This window comes from Rana temporaria, chromosome 3 (genome assembly GCF_905171775.1).
Source record: "Rana temporaria chromosome 3, aRanTem1.1, whole genome shotgun sequence".
Classification (NCBI taxonomy): domain Eukaryota; kingdom Metazoa; phylum Chordata; class Amphibia; order Anura; family Ranidae; genus Rana; species Rana temporaria.
In genome coordinates this window covers 159,134,283-159,152,256 of record NC_053491.1, presented here as the reverse complement: position 1 = coordinate 159,152,256, position 17,974 = coordinate 159,134,283, and the positions used below count along the sequence as shown (strand labels likewise).

General features: G+C 45.0%; 1 protein-coding gene across 1 annotated transcript in view; it reads right to left on the bottom strand.

The window, feature by feature from the left end:
- The window catches only part of IQUB (IQ motif and ubiquitin domain containing), a 90,393-nt gene that overhangs the window by 26,983 nt on the left and 45,436 nt on the right, over nt 1-17,974 (bottom strand). The window contains exon 8 of the mRNA XM_040343714.1: nt 15,277-15,452. Within this exon, the coding sequence (XP_040199648.1) occupies nt 15,277-15,452 (176 nt within the window). The remainder of the gene's footprint in view (nt 1-15,276; nt 15,453-17,974) is intronic.

Sequence of the window (17,974 nt, the reverse complement as noted above, 5' to 3'; positions counted from 1 at the left end):
TCTAGAGGCTGAAAAACATTGGGCCAGATTCACAGAAGAAATACGCCGGAGTATCTACTGATACTCCGGCGTATTTTTAAATTTGCCGCGTCGTATCTTTAGTTTGAATCCTCAAACCAAGATACGAGGGCTTTTGGCTTCGATCCGACAGGCGTACAGCTTCGTACGCCTTCGGATCGTAGGTGTAATACTTCGGCGCCCGCTGGGTGGAGTTTGCGTTGTTTTCCGCGTTGGGTATGCTAATTAGCTGTTTACGGCGATTCACGAAGGTACGCGCGGCCGTCGCATTCTCTTACGTCGTCGCTAGTCGGCTTTTCCCGGCGTATAGTTAAAGCTGCTATTTGTTGGCCTACCTTTAGACTTGCCATGTTAAAGTATGGCCGTCATTCCCGCGTCGAATTTAACATTTTTTTTTTTTGCGTAAGTTGTCCGTGAATAGGAAAGGACGTAACTCACGTCGACGTACAAAAAATGACGTTGCGACATCATTTCGCGCAAAGCACGGCGGGAAATTTCAAAACGGAGCATGCGCAGTACGTTCGGTGCGGGAACGCGCCTAATTTAAATGATACACGTCCCATTTGAATTAGGCGGGCTTGCGCCAGACGGATTTACGCTACGCCGCCGCAAGTTTACAGGCAAGTGCTTTGTGAATCAAGCACTTGCCCGTAAAACTTGCGGCGGTGTAACGTAAATGCAATACGTTACACCGCCGGAATTCTACCTGAATCTGGCCCATTGTTTTTTACAAGCCGAAAAATGATCGTGTGTACGCAGCATGAGGGCCCGTTTTATGCAGAAGCTTTAAGCGGTAGACCACTTTGCATGTTACTTAGTTAAATAATTTGATTTAAAAAAAAGAAACAAGTCCACTGAGTTTATTTTTCATGCACCATATAAGTCTATTTGCTGATATGTCCCTTCTGCTGCCGGTCTCTGAGTCACATGACCAGCAGGTATTTTTTTTAAATCCAAACTTTTTTATTGGTATCAAAGAGTGTCAGAGAACATAGAAAACATGTACATCATATAGTATACAGAGATTGAATAGGGGCCAGTCATTCTATACAAAAAAATAAAGGATGAACACAGGTAGATCCTATCTCATTTTTTTAGAAAAGCTTACATTAAAAAAAAAAAAATTGTTGTATTTTTTTTTTTTTTTCTTGTACTATCTCATAGAGCTCAGAACAAAATAAAGCAATTTAAAAATCCCCAAAAAACAAACATGTCATACTTACCGCTGCTTACCGTTTGGACACACCTTCTCATTCAAAGAGTTTTCTTTATTTTCATGACTATGAAAATTGTAGATTCACACTGAAGGCATCAAAACTATGAATGAACACATGTGGAATTATACATAACAAAAAAGTGTGAAACAACTGAAAATATATGTCATATTCTAGGTTCCTCAAAGTAGCCACCTTTTGCAGCAGACATATCTCTAGGACTGTTAAGAGGAGACTGTGTGAATCAGGCCTTCATGGTAGAATATCTGCTAGGAAACCACTGCTAAAGAAAGGCAACAAGCAGAAGAGACTTGTTTGGGCTAAAGAACACAAGGAATGGACATTAGACCAGTGGAAATATGTGCTTTGGTCTGATGAGTCCAAACTTGAGATCTTTGGTTCCAACCCCCGTGTCTTTGTGCGACACAGAAAAGGTGAACGGATGGACTCTACATGCCTGGTTCCCACAGTGAAGCATGGAGGAGGAGGTGTGATGGTGTGGGGGTGCTTTGCTGGTGACATTGTTGGGGATTTAATCAAAATTGAAGGCATTCTGAACCAGCATGGCTACCACAGCATCTTGCAGCGGCATGCTATTCCATCCGGTTTGCGTTTAGTTGGACCATCATTTATTTTTCAACAGGACAATGACCCCAAACACACCTCCAGGCTGTGTAAGGGCTATTTGACCAAGTAGGAGAGTGATGGGGTGCTGTGCCAGGTGACTACCTCTTGAAGCTCATCAAAAGAATGCCAAGAGTGTGCCAAGCAGTAATCAAAGCAAAAGGTGGCTACTTTGAAGAACCTAGAATATGAAATATATTTTCTGTTGTTTAACACTTTTTTGTTATGTATAATTCCACATGTAATTCATAGTTTTGATGCCTTCAGTGTGAATCTACAATTTCCATAGTCATGAAAATAAAGAAAACTCTTTGAATGAGAAAGTGTGTCCAAACCTTTGGTCTGTACTGTATATGCGCTGATGTATGTGAATCCGGGCCAGCATTTTTAATACTCTAACTACATACCATCACAAAGCTATCTCCTCATAAAAGGTAATTTTATGAGAACAGATTTTGAAAGTAATGCTTTCATATTTTGGATAATCCTTCCTTAGGCATCATCCTAAACAGCATTATTTCAGCCAGGATGTCAAAAATCATGACACTTTCGTGCTGTTATTATTGTATATTTTTTAATCATCATTCAAATAAAATAAAAAAAGAAAATAAATTAAACACCTGTATAGTAACCCTAAAAATACAGCAAGCCCCAAGAAAGATCCATGTATAGTAAATATAAGCGTAAATATAAACGTGCAGAACCTTAAAAATACAGCAAGCCCCAAGAAAGATCCATGTATAGTAAATATAAGCGTAAATATAAACGTGCATAACCTTAAAAATACAGCAAGCGCCAAGGAAGATCTATTTACAGCCATCATCAATTTTTACGTAACAGACATACTTATTAATCTATATTAACCAGTAACTGCATTTTATAGTCCAAAGTAGCCTGTGGTACTGTGTGAATGGGTGCAAAGAGGAGTCAAAGTGCAATGTGATATGTAGTAATTCTGGATAATTCTGGTTTTGCTTTTCAGCTAAAAAAGGTTGACACAATAACAGCTCTCACATGTCTTTTGATTTTTTTGCTTACAAGGCAGTATACAATTTGCATGGATTACAATAGACTCTTTGTCCAAAAAATAATGAGTGGTCTTCTATAGTACTTCAGGTGTGCTGACTATGTTTCGTCTAGAATTAATAAAGTTTTTGAAAAGATAAGTAATTATTCAGAAACTTTATTTAAAGCGCACATACAGTATACAGTATGTTTGAGACTAAGCGAGCAACCTGATCGTATTAATATAGTATTTTAGACTGAAAGGAAATAAAGTATGTAGGTGGACATTGCTGACTTCAGCTTCTAAAAAAGATGATGATCTCCTAGCGGTCCTGTTAGATCTAATGGCCCAAATATTTTCTGAATTACTGACCTGGAACAAGCATGCAAATCAGAATGTATGACTTCACCTACAGCATGCTTGTCACAGGGGGGGGGTATTTAGAAAGCAAGGTAATTGGCATGACCAGATGGAGGTTTTTGTTCTGAGATGACATTTTTCAGGGAAATGGAATATAGGTAGCAACAGACAATTGTGTAGGATCTACTCTGGCTGAATGATAGCATTGTTCTGGGTGCGCCACAGTTTGTTCTGCTTTTATAAAGACAAGGTACTAGAATTGCAGTGGCATAGCTCAGACCCCTGGGTCTGGTCACTGTTCTGAGCTTAATAAGTCTTTGGTGGAACAGCATTGGCAAAAGGTACACATTTATTTAAAGTAGAAAAAAATCACATCAGTCTCTCTCATGAGAGCTTATGTAAAAAACAGACCTCTACAAATGCAGTTCTTCACGTCACTCATGGGACTGGGCAGCACTTTGGTCTTCATGATAGCAAAGGGAAATGTACAGGGTCCCTTAGGAGATGATAGGATATATATAAGCCCTAATTTCCAATTCACGTTGTGCTTGTATGAGACAAGGAGGTCATTTTCCCTGCAATGGAGACCAGAATATTGACAGCTCTGGTAGAGGGGAGCTGATTGTTTATAAGAACTCTGATTTTTACTTATGTCAAGGAGGGGTAGCAGTGGCTGTAGAGAACACATCCATGTTTTTTTGGAAAAAGTGTACCAATTGTTTAATTTTTATTGCAATGCCATGTCTCTAAAAATTCAGTGACCTCTAAAATGATAGTAAAGGTTTGTTTTTTAAATAACAAACATGTTATACGTACCTGCTCTTTACAGTGGTATTGCACAAAGCAGCCCCAATCATCTTCTTCTTGGGTCCCCCGCCGGTGCTCCTGGCCCCTCCCTCTTGACCAGTGCCTCCAATGGCAAGCCTCTTGCTATAGGGGCAATGGTGCATCTATAAGACACACAGAGTCGAGGATTGGTCCCGCCCCCTGTTCTTTTCTTATTGTCTCACTGGCTGTGATTGACAGCAGCAGTAGCCAAAGATTACCGCTGCTGTCTTAGACAATGAGGAGAGATCTGGGACAGCTGAGGCTCCTGTGCACATCGCTGGTTTTAAAGAGGGCTCAAGTGAGTAGTGGCGGGGAGCAGCACATGGAAGTTTTTTTTTTTTTTACCTTCATGCATACAATGCATGAAGATAAAAAACCTTCAGCTTTACAACCAGTTTAACTATTTATGGATTCTTATACCTTGAGGGTTAACTATTGTATTAAAATGTGTTCTCAATTTATTCAGCTTGCTTTGGACTTGTGATTTATATATCAATATATTAAAAAATATACACTATCATTTTAATCTGAAATCGGAGCTAAACCTTTCTATCTTCTGAAGATGATGCCATCTGAAGCTTGCCATGAACTACCGTATATATTTTGATTGTTCAGATTTACCAAAACTATGTCAATGAAGGACACACCTAAACCAGCCATTACATTTGTTTAAAATCAGACTGGACCTTGCATTATGAAGTTGATCTAGTGTAGCATATGTCCCCAAACATCTTAAAGAATAGGAAAATCAAAGCAAAAATTTTAGGTAAGTAGTAGGATAAAGCATGAGAAAATGTCAACAATTAATAAGTGCACAAGAGATGTAGATAGAAGTTTGTGCGCGCTGGATAAAAATATCATAGGACAGGGATAGTAAGCACTAGGGTCAACAGTTCCAATGACAACACTACTCGCATAAAGTTTGCATTATCTTTTCTGTGCTTGCATGCATTTTCTCCTGGTACTCTGCTTTCCTCCCACACACCAAAGACATCCTGGTAGATTAATTAGCTTCTGTGTAAATTGACATTAGACATTGACATTAGATGGAAAGCTCCGGAGGGCAGGGTCTGATGTGAATGTACAATACATATATATATATATATATAAGAGTGGGAGATGGTAACATGGGAGAATGCCAGAATCAAACCATGTAAAATATATATACACACATAGGCCCGGATTCTTAAAGCACTTACGCCGACGTATCTACTGATACGCCGCGTAACTGCATGGATGCGCCGTCGTATCTATGCGCCTTATTCTACAAGTAAGATACACCTGAATTTTGGCTTCACACGACCGACGTTGTATCTTGTGCACATATTACGCTGGCCGCAAGGGGCGCTTCCATTGATTTACGCGTCGAATAGGTAAATGAGCGAGATACGCCAATTCACGAACGTACTTACGCCCGTCGCAGTAATCTACGCCGTTTACGTAAGGCGTACGTCCGGCGTAAAGTTATTCCACATAAAGCAGGTGTAAGTCATGTAAGGGTATGGACCAGGGAACAGCCGTCGTATTTTACGTCGTTTACGTAAGTCGTACGTGAATGGGGCTGGGCGTAGGTTACGTTAGCGTAGTAGGCATTGAGCCATCGTATCTTAGGGAGTACATTCTACGTGATTCTGAGCATGCGCGCGCGTTAGCGCCGTTCGTTCGGCCCTTCATTTGCATGGGGTCAAGCTTCATTATAATGGATCACGCCCACTTCCTTCCTACTTTGAATTAGGCGGGCTTACGCCAGACAATTTACGTTACGTTGTGAATAATGTTCTTGCTTCTCAATGTTACGTTGCCGTAGCGCATATGAGATGCGCTACGCCCGCACAAATATACACCGCTCTACGTGAATCCGGTCCTATGTATGTGTATACTGTATACATGCTTTGGCGTATACATGGGGACAGGGAACCAGGGACAGACAAGTACAGTAAAACACTATTGTAGAAAACAATAAAACATGTTATGAATCCTAAAAGTAACAGGGAGCCAGTGCAGCAACTGTCTGGGGGCAGTAGTGTGAGTAAAGCAGCTGGCAAAGCAAATCTACCAGATGCATTTATAACAGACTGAAGTGGTGCCAAAAAAAGTAAATATGAAACCTAGTGTGAAGAATTGCAATCCATAATTTAGTGTTTTCATTACAAGGTGAGACTGCATGAGAAAAACAGTCCAATTTATGAATCAGAGAGGAACTTTCTTACTGAATATCAGAAAGAAAACCTTATTATAAGCACCAGTAGTTAAGCACTGTATCCTAGCCAAGAAGACGATCACATGCAAATAAATAGAATCCAAATAACAGCCTCAAAGCACACACACAAAAGACAAACCAGGAATTCCAGTACTACCGATTACAGTGAACGGAGCGAATAGTTTCCAAGATCTCTTGAAAACACAAATAAAATTATACAATTGCCTAGCTTCAAGTTTACAAACTGTCTTGGGGTAAAAAAAAAAAAAAAACATGCTGCAATTAAGTTTTTAGTGTCTCTCAAAAAGAAAATGTCAACCCTTGTCTCCTGTACCAGCTAAACTCCATATTATGCACTAAATGTATCACACACTGAGAACTAGACATGTGCGTTCCCGTTCGTAACAAATTAATTTTCGTACGAATTTGTTAGTATTCGTACATTCGGATCAATTCGAACATCCGAAAAGCTGAAAGAACCAAAATACGAAAATTACGGAATTACGAATAAGCAAAAAAACGAACAAGCGAAAATACGAAAGTACGATTGGACAATCTTACTAAGATACGAAACACCGAAACAGCAAAAGAACTAAAATGACAACTGTAACGAACGATTTGCATTCTGTATTTTAAATCTTTTGTCTGTTCATATTTTCATTCGTATGTTCGTATTTTCATGTGTGTGTTTTGTAAATCCGTTTCTTTGTCTGTTCGTAAATTTGTGTACTCATATCGTTCTTTCGATTGGGCACTGGGCAGTATAGTTAGTAAGTGATGTATCCTACTTAATATCTTAGCCAATTAGCTTATCTATTTTGTGCTGAGTCACATTGTACAGTGTAAAGCCTCGTACACACGATCGGACTTCAAACAAACTTTTCTGTGGATTTTTGTCCTAAGGGTGTTGGCCGGACTTTTGAAACCGAAAAAGTTTGTCCGATGGAGCGTACACACGGTTGTATTTTTTGGAAAACGCTCATTTTGAAGTTTGTTGACAAAAAGTACGACCGTGTGTACGGGGCTTAAGAGAAAGTCTATCTTAATATGGATTAGCCGCGTGTTGAGATGTATTTACCAAAGTACATAATTATGAATCCATTAAATGAAAATTATTATCTAACAAAATTACGAATTTCGAATCAACGGAAATAAATTAGACAGAATTACGAATCATTCAGTATAAACGAAAATAAAACTGTTACGAAAATACGAACGGGTCCGAATAGGAAAACCTGCGTTTTACAAAATACGAACGGGTCCGAATAGGAAAACTTGTGTCTTACGAAATTTACGAATCTTTACGAATCTACGGAATGAGACGAAACGAAACAACAAAAAAAAAAGGATTTTTGTACTCACCGTAAAATCCATTTCTCTGAGTTCATAGACGGACACAGCCTTCATTGACCTTAGGGTTATGCTTCTTCCTACCAGGAGATTTAGGCAGAATTCTACAGCACTTAAGGTGTTAAAAACTTTCCTTCATGCTGCTCCTCCCAGGGGGCGTGGCTCCCCCAGGCATAACCCACACCCTGCTTTAGCAGCCTCAGTTCGTAACAAGCAGTACAAACAAAGGAGGGGTGGGTGCTGTGTCCGTCTATGAACTCAGAGAAATGGATTTTACGGTGAGTACAAAAATCCTTTTTTCTCTTTCGTTCATAGACGGACACAGCCTTCATTGACCTTAGGGACGTCCCCAAGCAGTGTCAAAAAAATTCGAGGGGTGGGAAAAATAACACAGCAAAAACAGGTTACACCCCAAACAAAAACCGGAGTTACTCAACGGAGGAACTCCAACCTTAAACTGCCGCCTGTAACACCCTGCGGCCAATGGAGGCATCCGAAGATGCACTCACATCCACCATATAAAACTTTGAAAAAGCGTGGACCGACGACCAGGTCGCAGCCTTACACACCAGTAACACAGAAGCTTGGTGTCGGAAGCCCAAGAGGCCACGATCGCCCTGGTCGAATGCGCCGTGACCCGAAAGGGAGGCGCCCGCCCCTTCAGGGCGTAGGCCTGAAGCACAATCCGTCGGATCCACCTGGAAATGGTGGCCGACGAAACTGCCAGGCCCTTACTGGGACCGGACACAGACACGAACAGCGAGTCCGACATCCGGAACGGAGCTGTCGCCGACAAGTAAACTCGAAGGGCCCGAACCACATCCAAAGAATGTAAAGTGGCCTCCTTCGGGTTCTTCGGCTGAGGACACAAGGATGGAAGAACAATGTCCACATCCAAGTGAAAAGCCGAAACGACCTTAGGGAGAAAAACGGCTGCGGCCGCAGCACCACCTCGTCCTTACGGATGACCAAGCAGGGAGCCTTGCAAGACAAGGCCACCAGAACAGACAGACACCCGTCTGATCGAGGTAATTGCTACCAGAAATAAAATCACCTTTTGTGACAATAAAACAAAAAACCTCCCGAATGTCCTCAAAGGGAGCATCCCGAAGCACTGAAAGGACTAAATTCAAGTCCCATGGGGGTAATGGAGGGCGCACCGGAGGGGCCACCTGCCAGACCCCCTGACCCAACGCACGCACCCAGGAGTGCTATGCCAAGGGTCGCTGCAAGTAAAAAACAGCCAGAGCAGAAATCTGGCTCCTAACCGTACGTAAGGCGAGAGCCTGAACCACTCCCTGCTGCAAAGACAGCAGAATCCTGTACACAACGCATGTACGAGAGTGCCAGTTCATCTCCCCACACACAGAGAAGTAGGCCTTCCATGTATGAGGAAAAAACCTACGTGAGGTAGACCTCCGTGCAGGCAGCACGGTAGAGACCACCGAGCCCAATAGGCCTCGGTCCTTAAGCCCCTGGCTCTCAACAGCCACGCCGCTAAGGCCGGTGGCTGTGAAACAGGGTGGAAGATTGGACCCTGTAACAGAAAATCAATTCCCAGGGGAAGACGCTAGGGGGCGTCTGCCAGCAGACGCACCTGGTCCGCGTACCAGAAGCGACGCGGCCAATCTGGGGCAATCAGGACCGATAGAATCCCTACAGCTTCTACTCTGCGCAGCAGGCGAGGAAGAAGCTTCCGAGGAGGGAAGGTGTAAAGTAGGCGACAGCGACCCCAAGGAGCCACCAACGCGCCTGACGCGTCCGCCCACGGGTCCTTAAACCTGGCCACGAACCGTGGCCAGGTCCTTAAACCTGGCCACGAACCGTCCGGAGTGCCCCACTTTCGGCACAGACCCCGAAACACCTGCGGGTGGAGAGACCACTCTCCTTGGCCCAGTGCAGTGCGACTTAGGTAGTCGGCTAGCCAATTCCGTATTCCCGGAATGTACCCGGCCGATAGAGCCGGAACGGACCCTTCGGCCCACCGAAAGGATGCGCGCGACCCCCGTCGCTGCAACAGAACTCCGTGTGCCTCCCTGATGATCAACCTACGCCACGGACGTGGTGTTATCGGACAGGATCCTGACCGGTCGGCCCTGTAGATCCAGGGACCACCTGGTAAGGCAAAGCTTGATTGCTCGGAGCTCCAGAACGTTGATCAGTAGGCAGGACTCCACCTGAGTCCAGTGCCCCTGGGCTGACTGGGTGCCCCAAGCGCCCCTCCCCAACCGGAGAGGCTGGCATCCGTCGTGACCACTGTCCAGTGGCCTGCAGAAAAATGACTTTCCGGCCCGAAGCACCGGAAACGCCAGCCACCATACCAGGGGAGACATGATCAGATGACTCAACTGAATCTGGTAATCCAGAGATGACGGAAGCTAGTCCCATCGTGACAGCAGTTCCCTCCGTAGTACCCTGGCGTGGAATTGGGCATACGGAACCGCCTCGAAAGAGGCTACCAACTGACCCAGAACCTTCCTGCAGAATCGCAGAGATGACCGCTTCTGGGTCGGCAACTGCTGCACAGCAGATAGCAGAGTCTGAAGTTTTTCCGCTAGGAGAAAAACACTCCCGCCCCGGAGGAATCCAGGACCAGTCTCAGGTATCCCTGAGACGGAATCAACCCTGATTTCAGGACAATCCAGAAACCAGCCGAACACTCGGAGAGCCTGACACGTGATAGACACGGCTCCACCAATGCAGAGCTCGAAGAAGCTCGTAGGAGAATGTCGTCCAGACATCCCATGATAACAAACCCCCGCTGTCACAGCCGGGCCAGTATCGGTACGAGCACCTTGGCGAAAACCCGCCGAATGGGAAGGACACCATTGAAAATGGTCCCCCCCGACCGCAAAGCACAGAATCTCTGGTGGTTTGAGGATATGCAGGTACACGTTCATGACATCCAAGGATGCCAGAAAAACCTGACAAAAACAAAACGAGGGACTTGAGGCCCAGGATCGACCGGGCCCCATCCTCCATGGGGACACAAACAGAATGGAGTAAAACCCCGAGACCGTTCCAACGAGGGAACTGGCACAATCACTCCCCTGACCAGAAGATCCTGGACAGCCCCTGACGGAGTCAACCGGCGAACCGGAGGAGGCCAGAAGCCGGAGGGAAAAAACCTGTTTGGCAGACAAGAGAGAAACTCAATCTTGTACCCCAAGGAAAACACTTCGCAATGCGAAGCCAGTCTCCCACCCGAGACACGGGCGGGAGCAGACCTTCAGGCGGAAGCAGGTATGTCCGCAGACTTGTTAGGCATGCGGTATCCGGTGCGCTGCTACCCCGCAGCGGGGATTCAAGCACCATGTAGACCTACCCCCACCGCACAGGGCGAGCGAAAAAACGCTCGGAGGTAGGCAAGGAGGGTCCTTGCACAGGGCGAGGTCCCTAGCCCTTCCCAAACCGTGGGAACAGCATGCGCTTACCACCTGTGGCATCCTCAATGATGCCAGTCAGGGAAGACCCAAAAGGACCGTTCACCCTTAACGGTGATCACCAAGGCCACCTTAGAGGTCCTTCTTCCAGCTCCTGCAGCAGGAGCTTCGCCCTTTTAGTCGGGGCCTGCCAGGGCCCCGGCCAGAGCCGGCCTCACCGCCGAACCCACCACCGTGAATAGGGAGCGGGCCACGGCCTCCACTCTCCTATCAGCTGGATCCTGAAATGCAGGAGCCCCTTCCACAGGCAATGTGGTGGCCTTGCGCAGTCTGGACACAGGGGGGTCCACTGGCGGAGGAGAGACCTACTTTTTTTTTTTTTTTTTTTTTAAAGCCCCCCTCAAGGGGGTAACGGGTTGCAAAGTTTTTTGACAAACTTTTTGCGGTGCATCCCATTCCTTGTATAACATATAGTCCAAATAAGGAACACAAGGAAACACTTCAGCGATGTGTGGTAGTCTGCTGGTACTGACACGGAGGTGTCTCCGCCACATCCTCAATTTTTAGAGCCTCACGCACCGCAGAAACAAGAGCTCCAACAAATTCTTGCCAGCAACTGACTGCAGCAGAGTCATCCTCACTATCCATAAGGGTTAAAACCCGCAGCCTCTGACATAACAGAACCAGAAAAAAACAGCGATTCTGTGTCATCCCCAGAAGCAGGCTTCAGGGAGGGGGCGCTTTTTTACCCCCCATCCGGGCACTAGCTGCTTCAAACCTGGCAAGAAACCCAGGACAGCCAACATAACAGATGTGGCAGGGGGAGGGGCGGTAAGGGTTAACTCAGGCATAGCTTGAGTTCCATAGTGTCAGCGCTGAGTCACCCACCCTGCAAGGCAGGACAAAAAAACCCCACTGGTCACCTCCTTGCTGCTATTGCAGAGCATGGGGGGCCCCCGGTATTCACCACCCCACCCAGCTGCAGAGGGAGCTGAAAAACCTCAGGTGTGCTCTGATGTGCTGACTGTGATGTGTATTCACCTCATGGAAGATTCACAGCACTAAAACTGTAACAGCACTAAAACTGACCAGAGGCTGTGCCGAGTCATCTCAGGGAAGAATCACATCGTTACCAAGGAGATTTCCAAGACGGCCGCTGTCTGAGGTAAAAATTACCTCATAGAACACAGCAGCACTGACTGCTTTGTTACCTCAGAAAAGAATCACAGCGTTACCAAGGAGATTTCCAAGACGGCCGCTGTCTGAGGTAAAAATTACCTCATAGAACACAGCAGCACTGACTGCTTTGTCTGTTACCTCAGAAAAGAATCACAGCGTTACCAAGGAGATTTCCAAGACGGTCGCTGTCTGAGGTAAAAATTACCTCATAGAACACAGCAGCCCTGACTGCTTTGTCTGTTACCTCAGAAAAGAATCACAGCGTTACCAAGGAGATTTCCAAGACGGCCGCTGTCTGAGGTAAAAATTACCTCATAGAACACAGCAGCACACAGCAGCACCCCCCAGAGTAACAACACAGTCCCCCTAACAACACACGGGCCCCGGTGGTAACAAAGAAAACCCAGGAGGCCCCCCTTCACAGCCACTACCCAGTCAGGGGAAGGAGGGAGAGGAAGGGGAGAGAGGAAAGCAGGGCGGACCCTCAGTCGACCTCCCCAGGGAAACCACCAGCCAGACCACTTACCTGAGTAAGGGGCCACTACTTACCTGTCCTGCGACTACCCGGCTGGAGGTATCCCAGACAGAACCAACGTCCGCAAACGGCATGGCTGTCGGCCAGACACACTGTGACAAAGCCATAGAGACCGGTCATATGTGTGCCCTAGAACCAAAGTTCCCCGGCCGCCCCTGGAGCAATGGGGCCTGTCGTGGACGTCCCAAAGCTGAGCTGAGGGCCGGCACACGCTCGAAGGCCGAACATGGGGGGACTACAAGAGTCGAGGACCCAGCCTGTCACCCAGTCGGCTGTTGATAGAAGAATCGCAGGATTCAAAAATGCAGGAACAAAATAATAAAAAAAAGCGAGAAAAATCGCCAGAAAAAAACTCCAGAGTCCAGGAACTCCAGAGATAGCCTTGACCTCCTGTCGTTAGGCAGAAAACAAACTGAGGCTGCTAAAGCAGGGTGTGGGTTATGCCTGGGGGAGCCACGCCCCCTGGGAGGAGCAGCATGAAGGAAAGTTTTTAACACCTTAAGTGCTGTAGAATTCTGCCTAAATCTCCTGGTAGGAAGAAGCATAACCCTAAGGTCAATGAAGGCTGTGTCCGTCTATGAACGAAAGAGAAAACGAATTTTTTTGTTGTGCACAGGTCTACTGAGAACTAGACATGTGCATTCGTTTTCGTCCGAATTTCAGGGATTTACACGTTCGTTTTAACAAACGATAACGAACGCGCAGAATCCAAAATCTGAAAGATCCGACATAAAAAAGGCTTTATTTTCGTTTCGTTGCGACAACAGTTCAATATAGATAGAAGATTCGACATGATGGTGACAATATCGATCTGTGTCTATCAAACCTGCGGTCGAATGTGCCTAACCTAACTCTATTAGTCCAAGATTATTTGACATAGAGAGAAAAGATTCGACATTATAGAGACATGAAGATTTGACGAAACAGCTGAAAACATACGATCGCCACAAACGGACATTTATGGTCAAATGCTCTGCCCATAGGCTATAGAATAATTCTAATGTTGGTTGACTAGTAATAAGAATTAATAAATATAATTATTACTAGTCATACAACATTAGAATTCTTCTATATCTTGTGGGCGGAGCATTCGACCGGAAATGTATGATTGGCGCGTCGTACAGTTTAGCTGCTTCGTTGAATCGTTGAATCCCCCCCCCCTTCAGCACAGACGGACCCTCCCACTGTGTACACACAAACACTGGAGGGGGAGGCAGCTTCACTCTGCCTGTGTGACTTCCGACCGGGACTGCTCAGACAGCCCGCGGCCACGAGAGGAGGGGATGGTTGGTCAGGTGCAGTGGTGTCACCCGGCACCAGACCACCCCCCCTTACAGCGCCACAGCCTTCTAACCTGCCTGTCACCGCGGCACTGTCACTGCTTCAGTCACGGAGGGGTGTCTTCACTCTTCATCACCTTCTCGATTCCAGGGGGGGGGGTGTCAGTTGCCCCCCCTTGCCCTATGGAGCGGATACCCATGGTCATAACAATGAAAAATGGTACTCAGTGGTCTCATAGTCTTGTTTTTGTGCAATAGGAAATGAAAGAAAGCAACTGACTAGTTACTCATAGACAACACATCTATTTCCATAGGCATGACTAGATGCCCTGGGTTTAGCAACAGTTCTAATTTAGCAAGTCTGAATTGATAGCAGAGTGACTTACTTTGGTCTATGTCGGCCTTTCCATGTGAAGGGATATCGAGCCCCAGTTGCTACCTGCATAATTCCATCTCAACATTACAAAGTTTTATGGAGGTGGGAGGAAGCGATTTGGGATCACTGCAACATTTCTCAGTCAATTAAACCTTTCTTCCACTGAACTCTAATGAAAGGGGGGGCAGTGAGCACCTACATTTAATTGATCACTCACCACTGAAAGCATTCCTCACTTGTCATCAACATTAAGTGATCACTCACCACTGACCACAAACTTTATAGGAACCACTCAGCACTAACCACCAATGATAAGAGGACAGTCACCACTGACCACGGTTTAAGAGGGCACTTACAACTGACCAACGCCACTGACTATCAAAGTATAAAAGGGCACTGACCAGCAACATAACAAAGTGTTAACTCCTTACTTCTGTACTTTGCAAACTGTGCTGTGCTTTACATAATCCTGACTCCTGCGCTTTTATAAGCTTTGTTTTAAATTACATATTCCTGACCTCTGTACTGTACATGAATATTTTATGTTGTACATAAATGATCCTTTATACTGAGGTTTATATGTGTCTGTGAGAATCTCACTTGTTGTCCTATAATAAAGGAATATTTTTTGGGGTAGAAGTCTCCGGTATTTGTGTGCAGTGTATAAAGCAAATAGGTTCCGGTTCTCTTTAGGCCACTCACACTGTTAAGTGCAATCTTGCCATGCCCATTGTTCACTGGTGACTTCATCTCCTCAATGTGCCCAGGTCCTTTACAATCCTAGCAATGACCCTCCCTACTTGCCTTATCTTTAGCTTCCATACTGAAGGTCCACCACTTCCCACTTGTGCAGGAAATAATCACAAGTAGCACACAACAGACTGAAGAACAATATAGCTCTTATGTGTGAGGATTACACTTACCTTGTTTAGGAGAGACTGTATAGACTTCTGCTGGCTCTCCTCTCCAGCATCTATTTTGTGTCTGCCAATAGAAGAGATCAGCTGGGTCTCTTGTTCCAGTAGTGCACAGAGAGCAGCTTTCCTTTCAGCACCCGTATATTGTTGGTTTATACGCTCCACTTCTTCCTTTCTCCATACTATAAAAAATATGCACAGAGGAATTAAACACAATGGCCCGGATTCTCAAAGCACTTACGCCGACGTATCTTTATATATGCCGCGTAAGTGCACAGAAGCGCCGTCGTATCTATGCGCCGGACTCTTAATGCAAGATACACCTGAAATGTGGCTTCATCCGGCCGACGTAAGTTCCCTACGCCGTCGGAGCCTGGGCGCATATTTACGCTGGCCGCAAGGGGCGCTTCCATTGATTTACGCGTCGAATATGCAAATGACCGAGATACGCCGATTCACGAACGTACTTGCGCCCGTCGCAGAAGTATACGCCGTTTACGTAAGGCATACGTCCGGCGTAAAGTTATTCCACCTATAGGAGGTGCATCCCATGCAAAGGTATGGACGACGGAACAGCCGTCGTATTTTACGTCGTTTACGTAGTAGTACGTGAATGGGGCTGGGCGTAGGTTACGTTCAGTGATTCGACGTACTTTGAATTAGGCAGGCTTACGCCGACGGATTTAAGTTACGCCAGTGCAACGTTGGGAACAAGTATTTTAAGAATACTGTGCTCGCCGCTCTACACTACATCGGCGTATATTCCATACGCTACGCCGGCATAACTATGCGCCCAGGTATGTGAATCTGGGCCAATGAAACTAAAAGAAAAAGATAATAAATACAACTTCACCAACAAATGCCATGAGAAAATTTTAATATATTCATCACTGCCCCCCTTAGAAAACCATATCACCGGCCAATCAGATGTCACAAAAATAACAACACAAGGCCAGATTCTGGTAGGAGATACGACGGCGTATCTCCAGGTACGCCGTCGTATCTCTGAGTGTGAGGCGTCGTATCTTGTCGCCTGATTCAAAGAATCAGATACGCCAGAATTTGTCTAAGTCTCCTACGCCGTCGTATCTTAACTGCAAATTTACGCTGCCCGCTAGGGGCGTGTACGCTGATTTACGCCTAGAATATGTAAATCAGCTAGATACGTCTATTCACGAGCGTACGCCCGGCCGTCGCAGTACAGATACGCCGTTTACGTAAGGCTTTTTCCGGCGTGAAGTTACCCCTGCTATATGAGGGTAAGCCAATGTTAAGTATGGACGTCGGGCCAGCGTCAAATTTTCCATCGATTACGTCGTTTGCGTAAGTCGTTCGTGAATAGGGCTGGGCGTAATTTACGTTCACGTCGAAAGCATTGGCTTTTTGCAGGTTAATTTGGAGCATGCGCACTGGGATACTTTCACGGACGGCGCATGCGCTGTTCGGAAAAAGCGTCAATTACGTGGGGTCACAATAAATTAACATAAAACACGCCCACATCTTCCACATTTGAATTAGGCAGGCTTACACCGGCCTATTTACGCTATGCCGCCGCAACTTTACTTTGTGAATACTGCACTTGCCTGTCAAAGTTGCGGAGGCGTAGCGTAAATAGGATACGTTACGCCCGCACACAAATACGCACTCCCTACCTGAATCTACCCCTGAGTGTGTATAAGGCAGGTCATAGATAAGTAGAAAAATCAAAATTTTCATTCAATTTAACATGCAACTGTTTTGGAATTATTTCAGGGAAATTAAAATCATTTTTAACATCAATCATTTGATTTCTTCAGCTAACTTGCATTTCATTTTTATTTTTTTATTCAAACTAGTCCCCAATTAACAATTAAAAAATTGTTCTGAAAAAAAAAAACAAAATCAAACATATTTATTTGTTCAGTTTCGATGGCGGCATGAAAATCACCTGTCGTATAATTGTGCAAAAATCGAGCAATCGGTCGATGGACCTGAATTTTCGGGTGTTTTTATAATCATCTATGGTCTGCTTAAGACATACTCATTTACAAAAACCTTTAGGAACAGTGATAAAACCTGAACTAACTGATAATAAGCTATAACATTGCTACTGTAGGTACATTGTTTTCTGAACTTCATATTATTTATAAGGCATAACTGCACGTAGAATAGAATGTTTCAGCTTGTACTGTGCCCTATGTTTTTAAAAAGCCCCTAGGTGAATTTCTTGTTTGGATTTCTAGAAGCCCTTTCTCCTGGCTGTACAGATATCTTTGTTTTTAAGGTCACGTTTTTCAATTATTCACTATAAAAATCTTAAATCATAAAAACGTGGCCTTTAGAAAGCTGAAAGCTAAACTGATCATAAATGTCACTATTACATTATTATTACAAAAGATAGCCTTAGTGAGGTGCCTTGACATATTTTGAATCTATTTCAAGAAAATGGCCTGATATGAAATGAATCATTCTGTTTTGCGCATACAAAGATGATTAATTGTCACATAGAGCATAGATATATGAACAATTTTAAGGCGTATGCACACAAAATATGATTTTTTTTAATTAAATGTAGCAAAGAGGTCTCTCTCGGCCTAATGTTGACCTCCAGGGTTAGCAACAGCTAATATCCTTCGGTGTAGAGTGGGTTAAAGGCATGGCGGGTGTAATGCAAAGTAAATTGATGGGCGAACAACACCTCTTGAATGCAAAGAGATTTATTGTC